General features: G+C 39.2%; 1 protein-coding gene across 1 annotated transcript; it reads left to right on the top strand.

The window, feature by feature from the left end:
• Nucleotides 1-4,945: 4,945 nt before the first annotated feature.
• Nucleotides 4,946-13,800, top strand: LOC115588752 (uncharacterized). The gene is made up of 11 exons (XM_030429521.1): nt 4,946-5,067; nt 5,198-5,349; nt 6,163-6,207; nt 7,321-7,376; nt 7,834-7,899; nt 8,154-8,214; nt 9,952-10,065; nt 11,117-11,172; nt 11,630-11,731; nt 12,596-12,656; nt 13,739-13,800. Exons 3-11 carry the CDS (start codon nt 6,180-6,182, stop codon nt 13,798-13,800), a joined length of 606 nt encoding a protein of 201 aa, XP_030285381.1. The 5' UTR covers nt 4,946-5,067; nt 5,198-5,349; nt 6,163-6,179.
• Nucleotides 13,801-14,108: the final 308 nt, after the last annotated feature.

The following is a 14,108-nucleotide window of genomic DNA, read 5'->3' as shown; positions in this document are numbered from 1 at the left end:
GAGGAGAAGGAGGAGAAGGAGGAGAAGGAGGAGGAGGAGAAAGAAGGAGGAGAAGGAGAAGAAGGAGGAGAAGGAGGAGAAGGAGCAGAAGGAGAAGAAGGAGCAGAAGGAGGAGAAGGAGAAGAAGGAGCAGAAGGAGGAGAAGGAGCAGAAGGAGAAGAAGGAGCAGAAGGAGGAGAAGGAGCAGAAGAAGGCGCAGAAGGAGCAGAAGGAGCAGAAGGAGGCAGAATGAGGAGAAGGAGAAGAAGGAGAAGAAGGAGCAGAAGGAGGAGAAGGAGAAGAAGGAGGAGAAGGAGGAGAAGGAGGAGAAGGAGAAGAAGGAGCAGAAGGAGGAGAAGGAGCAGAAGGAGGAGAAGGAGAAGAAGGAGCAGAAGGAGGAGAAGGAGCAGAAGGAGGAGAAGGAGAAGAAGGAGCAGAAGGAGGAGAAGGAGCAGAAGGAGGAGAAGGAGGAGAAGGAGAAGAAGGAGCAGAAGGAGGAGAAGGAGGAGAAGGAGCAGAAGGAGGAGAAGGAGCAGAAGGAGGAGAAGGAGGAGAAGGAGGAGAAGAAGCAGAAGGAGGAGAAGGAGGAGGAGGAGAAGGAGGAGGAGAAGGAGGAGGAGAAGGAGAAGAAGGAGAAGAAGAAGCTGAAGGAGGAGAAGAAGCAGAAGGAGGTCCCACCTGGAGGTTGTTCAAGTTTGTTTTTTATTGTCATTCTGATCAATTACAGTTAAGCAGTTGATTATAATATATTTATATGACATGACATAAGATAATGCTGATAAAAATAGAGCAATAAATCATGAGCACAAACTTAAACACATATAGGCTAATTAACCCAATAAACACACTGAAGGACAGAACAGCAGTTTTAGACATTTGGGGCCAAACTACACAGAATAAGTTCTGTCTGAAAGATAGAAGAACCGGTCCAGAACCCTCACAGACAGTTTCATCACCCGCTGTAGAGTTACATTGGAACCAGCAGGATCTAGACTCCCACAGAAAGCAGTAAAACGACACATCACTAGGGTCACTAATATATCACCATTATTTTAATCACAAATAATGACTGTTTCAATGTAATGAGTCATTTTTACATTAATGTGTGTGTGTGTGTGTGTGTGTGCTGATTATTGTGAATGCTCTGATTAATAAAAGACAATAAATAATGCTCAGTTTGAAACGACAGATTTAGTTTAGTTTGTTTGTTGTGGATTTTTGATGCGTTCTGTGACCGTTCTGCTCTTCTTGACCCACTAGAACATCCTGTCTGTGTTCTGATCTGTTTGAACAGACTGGATTAATACAAACCAGCTGAATGGCACCAAGTAGAACCCAACTGTCCTCTTTAATTCAATCCAGTCTGATCCAATATCATACACAACATATTTAAATCAACTGGATCCAGGTTTTTGTTTCCTGCATCAAATATACTCACAGATAACAGCCATCTGAATACACCTGATTGTTTTCATCATGATCCATCAATTATTAACCACAATGTGGAAAAACACTCTCACAGTATTAATGTAAGTGAGAAAAAACTCCTGGATCTGTTTCTTTTATAAAACATGTGATGGTTAATAAAATATGATGTTTTAAAGATTAAACCCTCAACAGGAAGTGAAGTTAGAATCAGCTCCACTAACTGCAACATTAATAATAATTCAATATTAAAACATGTTCAGGTTTATCAGTCACATTTTACTGCACAAGTTCTGCTGATCATTTAAATTCACTTTGATAATAACACATGTTGAACCTGTAACAGAGTATTTTCACAGTATTAGTACCTTTATTGAATAAAAGATGTGAATACTTCCTCTGTTATTATTATTGACACAAATCATGTCATCAAACTCAGTAACAGTTACACACAAATATGAATCTGGATCTGACTGAATTCTGCTTTATTGTTCATTAGGAAAGAAAACCTCATGGTGGCCCTGGTCCACAGGTGAGTGTCATGTTCCTACCAGGTTCTTTCAGTGTTTATGAATAAATGTTCACAGTTAGTTTATCTCTGTGTGATGGTGTAAACATCTTTGGAGGTGTGTTATTTATATTGGTCTGACTGCTTTTTTACTGATAATTACTGTTTTTATTGAGCTCTACAGCTTCATCACAAACAGTGAAGGTCCACTCAGTCACTACTGGTCTGACCTTTGGTGCTGATAAAGAAATACTGGAAAAAGTGAAGAATATGAGAAGGTCAACAACACAGGTGGAGATCACAGACTATCAGGAGTGTGACATCATCATCGTCTTCTGCCCAATCACATCTCGTGTTACATCAGATGTGCCGGCAGCCATGAGAAAGATTCCAGGTAATGAAAGATTTGTGTCTAACTCTCTCTTATTGTTATCAGACTAATCTGTACAGGGATTATGTTCAGATTATAAACTGATGATAGTCTCCAACTGTCAGAACCAGAGTTCATGTTCTGTCTGAGCCTGTAGTTCTGGTTCTGCAGCTGTACGTACAGTCAGTGAACATGTACACAGTTAGCTCAGATACTTTTCTCTTCTACTTGTACATTTACAAACCCTTCAGTGACAGCAGTGAAGAACACTGCAGCAGATTCAAACATGAGTCCTCAAGTCACTTCACAGCAGCTCTGTGTTCAGCTCCTCTACACACTATCACTCTTTAATATCTTTAACATACTGTTTGTTTGTTAAAAAGTGTTTGAAGGGACACATTCAGTCACTGTAAATTTCAAGTGTGGACAGATTACTGAGCAAACAGCCACAAACTACGCAGCTTCGTTGATAACGTGGTCGTTATGAAAAATAAAATAATTGAATGGAACTCATAAACATTACAGGATTAAACGAACATTCTTCTTCACAGGAAGTTGATCTCTGAACTTTGTTTCATATTTTGTCTTTTCAGGTGATAAACCTGTAATTTTAGTGCTGATGCATCACACCAGACGTGTCAACTTTTCCACTGATATCAAAAAGTGGAGTGAAACCTATCAGAACGTTGTGTTGGATGTTCATGTTCTCTTCCATGAGACTCAGCCGGGATTACTGAAGTGTCCAAGAAATGATGAGGCAGTTCAGCAAATACAAAAAGTGTTAAAAGCTCACAGTAGATAATCTGGTTTGGATGACTAGTTCTGGTTTTAATGCCTTGATATGAAGCAACAAGCAACAGATCAGCTGTTATTAATGACTGCAGGCAGATAAATGTCTGTGACGTCCTCTGACAGATTAAATCATCACTTAACAAACAGTCCTGTTGATCGTTGGTGTCAAATACTGAAGTGATAAAGTTGTTAATCCTGCTAAAGTTCATGAAATGTGTGCTGTATAAACTTCATCATGATGTCATCCTGTAACCATCAGTCACTTTCTGTGTGGAAAACAGGAAACAGCTTGTTTGAGTCTGTTTGCTTCCTTTCACACATTAATAATATATAATAATAATAATAATAATAATCTGCTTTTATTGTGACGCTGCCTTTAAAGTTTCAGATCATAAAAGTTGTCCTGCAGTTTGTCTTGAACTCTTCGTCTGCAGACGCTTTAATTAAAGATTTGATTGACAAGTCAAAGTGTGACTCTTTGTTCTGTGTGTGGATTCATCATTCAACAGATTTCATGTTGACTGAAGAGATAAAAGCTTTTCACATCTTCTCTGTGGACAGATTATTTCTCTGTGTTTCATTTAAAGAGCAGTGATCCAGCTCTGTAGATCAGAACACCACTGGACTGGACCCACATACACATCAGCAGTGTGATTATTACAGTCCTGGTGCAATAAATACACACTAACATCAACACTGTTCCAATAATACAGTGTGAGGGATTTAAATATTGATATATATCTTTATAATGTCATCTGTACTTTGTTTAATCTGTAATCTTTGTGTTTTCTTCATTCAAAGAGCTGTTTCTGTTGTGTGACCTCTCAGTCTGTGAGGATCAATAAAGTCTGATCTGATCTTGAATGGATCAGAGTGTCAGCGCTCTCTGGTGGACAAACTGTGACACACACTCTGATTTATAGGAGATTTAAAGACCTTTTATTCCTTTCAGGTTATTTCCTCTGCTTCAGTGTTTTATATCGTTTCTTGTGCCTCTAAAGGAGCCTGAAAGTTAAACATGCACCATCAGAAGCTCCTTTGTCCCACAGAAATCACTGCTCCTGAACGCCTCGTCAGTCTTTTCTACCTAAATATTTGTAATTATTCATTTTGATTAATTATTTAATTCATTAAAGCAAAACATATTTTGTGATCTTTTGTTTATTTTACATGGAAGAGATTTATTTTTTTAAATCTGAGAACATTTAATTGTTTTATGATCTTTAAAAAAATCTGTTGTTCTTTTTGTTCTTTATTGAACAAAGTAAAACATCATTTATTCAGTGGAAATAAACTGACAAGTTGAAGAAAACAGAAGAAAAACAAATGTTATTTGACTTTCAGAACATTTCTGTTCTTCATACAGAGATTTAAAACACAATCAGTTCATTTCCTCATTTGAAGTTTAACTTTTAAATATTTACATGAATGATTTACATGTTGACCTGATATTACTTATTTACTGATCACAGAAGAATCACCTGACAGAAAATAAGACATGACGAGCATAATGTTCAACATTCACCATCTGTGGTCGATGTAGACTATTTAATGCTGAAACAAACTGTTAATGATCATTTTTAAGTCTAAAACAAACAACAATGTGTTTTAGATCTCACAACGTGAGTTTGTGAGAAATCCACAAACTCACTGGCCCTCATTTATCAATCTAGAAAACTGGTGCAGATCTGAGCGCAGAATTGGTCGTACGACAGGACACACGTGTGATTTATGAAACATTCGTATCTGACCAATCTCAGCGTACGAATGAGCGGGTCTTGATAAATGCGGCGGCTGAATTCGATCGTCATTAACATGTTACGCCCTTACGTGGAGCAAAACAAAGATGTGTTTTTCGGCAGTCTGAAAAATGGAATTAAAGGAGCTGATAAAAACGCTGTATGGAAGAGAATAACGGAGGCAGTCAGCAGCGTTGCCAGAGGAACGGACTCCGGCTGAGGTGACGCAGGCGCACTCGCGTCAGAGCAGAATGGTAACTAACAACCCGCTTTTGCTTGCATTGTAATATCTATCAAACTCTGACTGTTCACATTTCTTACACATAATTAGGCTTCCACATGTTACATGGGTATACATTTATATTGTATTTTGAACTGTTTCAGAGCCAGGCACCAGCATCATGTCGGCCAGGTCTCCTCCCCAGAGCGCGTGCCCTCTGGCCCCGGTGCTGCGTCCAGACCGAACCTCATCACGGCAGAGGTCCTGGACTTCACATTACTGATTAAATACTGCAGAGCATTTGCAAGAGTTGAAGGTACTTTACGTTTTAAAGGTGATGAATGAGGTCCTGTCTCCTCCGTACAGCCCCCAGTGGAGGCTGTGCTGGTCACGGTGGTTCACTGGGCATTGGCTCACCTGACTGCGCCGGAACATCAGAGGTTCCATTCACTAATGCAATGTTGTGCAAAACTTGACAGGCCAAAATAATATCTCACACTTTCTCCGGGTATACAGCAGCGTTCTCCCTGCTGGTCCGAGACAGAACCAGCTGCCCTTCAGCAGCCCGCAGCAGCTCCACTGTGACCGTGTGCGTGTGTGCGCACTCTTCTGCTCTGTAGCAGGTTCGCCAGCGGGGTTATTAGGTATTCCGTTAATTAGTTGTCATGTTAGGCTAATATGTTATATTACAAAATAGTGGCATCAGTAAAAACGTGGGCTTTTTTTTATTTATTTTTTTTATGTTTTTTTATTTTTATTTTAAGAATCCGTTTTGATCTGATCTAAATATGTGACTGCTTTTGCTTAATGACAGCTGAGGTTTGTTATTTTCAGACTCAGCCAGATCTTGCTGTGCTGCAGACTCAGATTTGCGTACACGAGCTCAGACCTGACGTGAGATTTGATCGTAGCTCCCTCTCACGTCCAAATTGATAAATGCCGAAGTGTGCGTGGAAATGGTCGTACGCACGTTTTTCTGCCGTACGTTCGTTTGATAAATGAGGGCCACTGTGTGTGTGTGTGTGTGTGTGTGTGTGTGTGTGCGGTGAGAGTTTGGATCGCTTCCAAGTCACGTGGTTCATAAAGTGGGCGGATCCTTTCATAAAGAGTCTCTGCTTTCGGTTTGCAGCAGATCAGAACAGCTGAATGATGGCTGAGCACCTCGGAGCTGCAGGTAAGAATCTTTCTCCTCAGATTATTCAGGAACATGTTGTTGATTCATAAACATCAGCATGTTACAATCATCTACATTATTTCATCATGAGGTTTTAGTTCATTTGAGGTTACTGTTATCAGGAAACAGTTTTCATACAACAATCTGTTTCTTCACTGAAACAAGTTAACAGGAAGTGAAGTGAGATCTCAGTGACACTGATACTGTAACTCTGTGCGCACGTTTTAATACTCTAAACATGGGAGTGGATACATATTCTTTATTCAAATGTATGTTAATTATTATTGCAACAATAAAAAACAACATATAATGTTCATAGTATTGTCCCAATTAACCTGCATGCTCAGAAAATCTGCTGAAAGCAAAACATGACAAACTCACGTCCAACAACAGAAGAACACACTGACCTGAATGTAACATTCATCAGTAATACTGACACATGTAGTGTCCAACTGAACACTCGTAAAGGTTCATCAAACAGAGTTAATCTGTCTGCAGCTGCAGCCACACATTTATCATCACTGCTGAAAGTTTGTCTCATGTAAAGTTTTCCAGGCGTCTCTGCTGTAAACTTTACAGCTCAGTCTGCTTTAGTGAGTCTGAGACTCTCTGCATCAGCTGAGTGCTCAGCCAGCAGGACTGGACGTACTGCAGAGATAACACAGCTCACATCAACAGTGAAGCCCTAATAATGATAATACCTGGTTAATATGTTAGTATAATGCTCAGACTAATAACTGGGTTAGAGATAATATGTTGATCCTCACTCTGAAACTACAGTGAAAGAAGAACATCTCAGTCAGGAGCAACAACTGCAGAACACTGATTCCTGATCAGCTTTAGATCCAGATGTTTCCAGTGTGCTCCATTCAAACAGTGTCTCCACAGCACTGTGTGTATTAAAGTAGAGACACTCAGCTGTGAAACACTGCTGCACTCATTAAACACACACAGGACATCTGCACTTTAACTTGGATAATGAAGGAAAACAGAAGTCAACATAGATTCTGTTAAAATCACAGAATGATGTGAAAAACACATTTAATTGTTTTAATCATTTCCTGAATATGATTAAACATATTGTTAATCAACACATCACACCTGTGTCCACAGGTGAAGGTAACCTGTCACCATCAGACCATCAAATGGAAGAAGACACAACCCAACAGGTGAGTTAACATCCTGCAGAGTCTCTGTCTTTATTCACCAGCAATATCTTCATTCATATGTTCAGATAAGTGACAACAACAAAGAAAGTGTTGTTGCTGGAGTTGAACATTTATCTGTCAGTGGCAGCTACATGTTCACTTTGAAATATTCATTTATCACTATAAAGAATATTAAAGGAAAATAGATGATTGTCAAACATTCAAACTATTAAAATGAAGTAAATGTCTCCACTTTTGTTCCATTGGTCTCATAACTTCATTGTTATTGTTGACAAAGTCAAAGACATAGTTGACCTGGAACAGAACAATCAGCATTAAGATGAGTTCAGATAGTTAGTGAATATTACATTAATATACATTTAAACAGTTTGATGTGTTTCTAACACACACTTACACAACACATACACAAACCTTGTATCTGCTGGAAGCTCTCTGTTTCTGTCTCCTCTCTCTACAGGATGCAGATTCAGACTTGGTGAAGTGTCCAAAGTGTGCTTTCTCCTTTACACCCACAGTAGACGAGGTTAGTGGAGGTCCAGCCTGAACAGGTCAGACTGCAGACAGGTAGACTTTGATGAAACTGTGGGAGAAAGATTCCAAAATATCTGGAGCTTTTTATTTTATTCATAATAAATAACGTTATAATTTACTGAACTACTGTCTGTGTTTAATGTTGCAAGTTTTCACTTCTAGAAGTTTTTTGTAATAAATAAATAAATAAATAAAAATGGATAAATAAATAAAATAAAATTGATTTGATTTGTGTTTCTGATGCAGCTTGATGTGAACCCAGAGATCCTAAAGGAGCTGAGAGCTGTGATGTCAACATTGAATAAATGTAGGTACAATTATTTATTGTTTTAATAAATGTTTCTTACTTATACTATTAATCTTTTCCCCAGTACTACTGTGTGTAAATATCAGGGCTGTAACGGTACAAAGAAGTCACACTGGTTCAAACACAGTTTGGAGTTAAAGTTCAGTTTAATTATGTTTCACAGAAACTAAATGTATAAAGAAACATTTCATTTATTCTGAACAAACAGAAAATAATCCTCCTGCTGGGACTCAGACTGATTTCTGCACTCTGGAAACTTCAGTAAACTATTTTCATCATAAAAAATAAAAAACATGTCTGTGTGACGCTGGATGAACTCTGAACACTTCACAAAAGGATGATACACATTAAAGGTTCATTTATTTGTCATTTCACAGCAGCAGGGTTGTAAACTGAAGCTGAGTGTAAATGCCTTTATGCTACATAAGAACAACTAAACTATGTTACAGAGTGCAGATGATGAAGTAAAGAGTCTGGTGTTCTGAGGAGTGAAGCTGCTGTGTGTCTGGTGGTGCAGCAGCAGGTACTTGTGTATCTGTTGTCAGGTGGCAGCAGGTGAACAGACTGTCTGGGTGTCTTTTAGTATCTTTAGGCTCTGTGCAGCATCTCACCTCACTGATGTCACTGATGCTCTGCAGACAGCAGATCTGTAGGAACCTGTGTTGATGCAGGAGGGAACAGTCTGCTGTCAGACTGAGCTGTTTAAAATCAGCTGGCTGATCTGCAGCTTTTACTTCACATCCAGGTTTATTATCTGGACCAGCAGCTCATTTAGATTCACTCTCAGCAGGACTTTCCTCACATCTGCTGTGGTCACTGACTGTGTCTGGTCCTCTGGAGGAGGAGGAGCAGACTTCACAGCTCAGTCTTGTTGAGGAGGTCAGAGTGAGGATAAGAAGTGTTCAGCTCATCAGGCAGCTTGTCCTCACACATGATGGAGGCTCCTCTGTTTCTGCAGCCTGTGACATTTTGAATCTCCTGCCACGTATCTGTGGTGCTGTTGGAGTTGAGGTCTCTCCAGCTGCTGATGTTTCCTCTTTGTCTCACTGAGCTCTCAGTCTTACTCTGAGTCTCTGTATGTTTCCTTGTCACCTGAGGCTGAACTATGTAGTTTTACAAGCTACACTTGTACAGTAGCTTGCCCAACACTGGATATCGGTAAATATTATGATGACAAAAATACTTAACTGATTTAATGTATCACATTTACATTGATGGTTATTGTTATTGTCCATGTCATGTGACCAGTGACTCCAAACCAGTGCTGGACTGGATCACTACACAGGTCACAGAGGAGAAACCAGCAGAGCAAAGTGAACAACATGTTTACAGTTATAAGAAACACAATATGGGTCTGTTTGTTTACTGTCTGCAGAATAATGAAGAAGAAAACATATAAAACTCAAAATATTCATAAAGAATAGAATCATTTATAAAAAAAGAGTGTCTTTTTTTCTCTATTCAGTAATATAATCTGGCACTGGTTCTGTCTTATTAACAATTCTGCCTCTTGACTGTGAACACAAATCATTCCAGACATCTGATGTTGTTACAGGACTCAGGCAGGTCTTCAGCTGCTCTGTTTAATTCACACTTTCGTGTTGACCTCAGCACATGTTGCTGTGTCCACCAGACCATCACAACTGTACAGTTATAGCCCTAATAAATACTAATAATATCAAACAATATATTACAGATATAAGAAGATGTGACTGTGATGAACTGTCTCTTCTCCAGATCCTGTAGATGATGAAGGTTTGAAGAAGTGCATCAACAAGACGTCAATTGACCTGAAGAAGCTTTTAAACTTCTTTAAAGATGTTGCAGCTCTACACAAGAACACTGAGAAAGGTGATCATACACACTGAACATATATATTTTCTGCTTTATATTTACATTATGTTTAGATTTTCGATTCATGCAGTTAATTTTGCATCTTACCAGAATCATGAGGCAAAAAACACCTAGACAAAGACTCTGTAGACAGAAAATAAGACACGAGAGCATAATGTACAACATTCACCACCTGTGATAGATGTAGACTAATTAATGCAGATACAAACTGTTTATTATATTTTACAACTGGTCTAATTAAAACAGACAACAGTGTGATTAACATGAATTTAAATAGGTTAAAAGGGCAGAATAAAGTCAGATACATTATCTATACAGTGTATTAAAATGTCAGTCTATAAATAAAAACACTAACAAGAGAAACATCCTGAGGTGCCGTTTAGCTCAGTGGGTACAGCGGGCGTCCCATGTACTGAGGCTCTGCAGCGGACCCGGGTCCAACTCCTGACCTGGGTCCCTTTGCTGCATGTCACTCCCCCTCTCTCTCTCTGTTTTGTGTCACCCTCTTCAGCTGAAAAAAAAAACAAACAAAAAAAACTTACTTCCTGTTGTCCATCTGCAAACAGAAGAGACTCTTTACAGAAATGATCCTCCCACTTTATGAACTTCAGGACTTATAAGAAATCCACAAACTCTCACTGTGTGTGTGTGTGTGTGTGTGTGTGTGTGTGTGTGTGTGTGTGTGTGTGTGTGTGTGTGTGTGTGTGTGTGTGTGATAAAGAAGAACCTCTCAGTCAGGAGCAACAACTCCAGAACACTGATTCCTGATCAGCTTTAGATCCAGATGTTTCCAGTGTGCTCCATTCAAACAGTGTCTCCACAGCACTGTGTGTATTGAAGTAGAGACACTCAGCTGTGAAACACTGCTGCACTCATTAAACACACACAGGACATCTGCACTTTAACTTGGATAATGAAGGAAAACAGAAGTCAACATAGATTCTGTTAAAATCACAGAATGATGTGAAAAACACATTTAGTTGTTTTAATCATTTCCTGAATATGATTAAACATATTGTTAATCAACACATCACACCTGTGTCCACAGGTGAAGGTAACCTGCCACCATCAGACCATCAAATGGAAGAAGACACAACCCAACAGGTGAGTTAACATCCTGCAGAGTCTCTGTCTTTATTCACCAGCAATATCTTCATTCATATGTTCAGATAAGTGACAACAACAAAGAAAGTGTTGTTGCTGGAGTTGAACATTTATCTGTCAGTGGCAGCTACAGGTTCACTTTGAAATATTCATTTATCACTATAAAGAATATTAAAGGAAAACAGATGATTGTCAAACATTCAAACTATTAAAATGAACTAAATGTCTCCACTTTTGTTCCATTGGTCTCATAACTTCATTGTTATTGTTGACAAAGTCAAAGACATAGTTGACCTGGAACAGAACAATCAGCATTAAGATGAGTTCAGATAGTTAGTGAATATTACATTAATATACATTTAAACTGTTTGATGTGTTTCTAACACACACTTACACAACACATACACAAACCTTGTATCTGCTGGAAGCTCTCTGTTTCTGTCTCCTCTCTCTACAGGATGCAGACTCACACTCAGGGGAGAGTCCAGAGAGCCGTTCCTCTGGGAGAGACACAGTAGAACAGGCTGGGGAGGAGGCAGTGGAGGTCCATCCTGAACAGGTAAGACTGCAGACTGACTGTGTGCTTAAAGCGAAACTCTCGCCAAAAAGCAACCGAGGCTTTATTTGGGATTGAATATGAGTCAAACCTTCGTGTAAAAGCATAATTATGACGAAAGAGGCACTTTTAAGATTTACCGTAGTTTCAATTTTGGGCACGTTAATTTTGAACAGGAGTGCATGGGGCAGGATATGCAAGCAAAGTTTCATGTTGTGTGGAGCCTTCTTTGTGTTCTCAAAATAGCGATTTTGATGCTAGCGTATCCTGCCCTTAGCACTCCCATTCAAAATTAACGTGCTCAAAACCGAAACTACGGTAAATCTTAAAAGTGCCTCTTTCATCACAATTATGCTTTTACACGAAGGTCCCAAATAAAGCCTCGGTTGCTTTTTGGCGAGAGTTTCACTTTAATGTGCTGACTTGTTTGGTGTCTACAAAGCAGTATTTGTGCTCAATTAACACACACCACTCATCAAATCATTTTCCAATTTAACACAGCTGCAAATTAGACACATAACAAAACCTAAACTGATATGTTGTGTGTCTGTGTGGTTTGTCTCCGGCTTCCTCCCACAATCCAGAGACACACAACTGAGGTTAATCTGTCGCTCTAAATTGCCCGTCGGTGTGAATGTGATGGTGAACAGTTGTTTGTCCCTACATGTCAAGTCAAGTGTAATATTTCCTCTGAATATGTGCAGAAAATAGAAATACTCGAGTCCCTCAGATTTGTACAGTAAAAGAGTTAAAGTGATTAATTACTTTCCACCTCTGAATGTAATGATTATTATAATTAACTGAACCACTTTGTGTGTTTACTTGTTACATGTTTTCACTTCTAAAGGTTTTGTGTTTCTGATGCAGGTTGATGTGAACCCAGAGATCCTAAAGAAACTGAGAGCTGTGATGTCAAAATCATATAAATGTAGGTACAATTATTTATTGTTTTAATAAATGTTTCTTATTTATACTACTAATCTTTTCCCCAGTACTACTGTGTGTAAATATCAGGGCTGTAACAAAGAAGTCTCACTGGTTCAAACACAGTTTGGAGTTCAAGCCAGTTTAATTATTATTATTAAACGAATTATTATATTATTATTATTATTATTATTATTATTATTATTATTCATTTATCGTGAACAAACAGAAAATAATCCTCCTGCTGGGACTCAGACTGATTTCTGCACTCTGAAAACTTCAGTAAACTAATTTCATCATGAAAATAAAAATATGTCTGTGTGACGCTGGATGAACACTGAACACTTCACAAAAGGATGATACACATTAAAGGTTCATTTATTTGTCATTTCACAACAGCAGGGTTGTGAAATGAAGCTGAGTGTAAATTTCTTTATGCTACATAAGAAAAACTAAACTATGTTACAGAGTGCAGATGGTGAAGTAAAGAGTCTGGTGTTCTGAGGAGTGAAGCTGCTGTGTGTCTGGTGGTGCAGCAGCAGGTACTTGTGTATCTGTTGTCAGGTGGCAGCAGGTGAACAGACTGTCTGGGTGTCTTTTAGTATCTTTAGGCTCTGTGCAGCATCTCACCTCACTGATGTCACTGATGCTCTGCAGACAGCAGATCTGTAGGAACCTGTGTTGATGCAGGAGGGAACAGTCTGCTGTCAGACTGAGCTGTTTAAAATCAGCTGGCTGATCTGCAGCTTTTACTTCACATCCAGGTTTATTATCTGGACCAGCAGCTCATTCAGAGTCACTCTCAGCAGGACTTTCCTCTCATCTGCTGTGGTTAGGGACCAGCAGGCAGCTGTTTTGGCTCTGAATGGAGCCCTCGTCTCCCCATCATCCAGACCTTCTGTTGGGGAATGATCTCACTGTGTTTGTGATCAAAACATCATCAATACAGCTAATATATGATGTCACTGAAGATGTACATTCCTCAAGCCTGATGTGGCAGTGGCAGCATCTGAACAGTCCTGTAGGGCTGCTGTAGCCTCACCTGTCCACACTTTAACAGTTTTAGGGTTTGACCCTCTTTATCAGCTGAGAGTAAGCAGGCAGAAGAAGCAGAGAGACATGATGTGCAGGCTGAGATGAAGATGTAGGAGGACTTTCTAGCTGCCAGGAATATTTGTCTACTCATAATCTGGAATATTTCTTCCTCTGGAATTTAGGTAAAACACTTCTGTGGTCTGTCTGATTTGAAACATCAGCTACAATAATATATCCATACCATCCAGCTGTTGTTCTCTTGTTGCTGCTGATGACATCACACAATTCCTGTAGTTAATTTATTGAGTTTCCACTGAGGAAATGTTCACAGCAACAATAATAACACAGGTGAATCCTCTGAGATAATATGGTCAACATGTACTTTGTCTCCCCCTTGTGGCAGTCAGGTGTCTCTGCTATA

This window comes from Sparus aurata, chromosome 9 (assembly GCF_900880675.1).
Source record: "Sparus aurata chromosome 9, fSpaAur1.1, whole genome shotgun sequence".
NCBI classification, from domain to species: Eukaryota; Metazoa; Chordata; class Actinopteri; order Spariformes; family Sparidae; genus Sparus; species Sparus aurata.
This window is presented reverse-complemented; position numbering and strand designations above follow the sequence as displayed.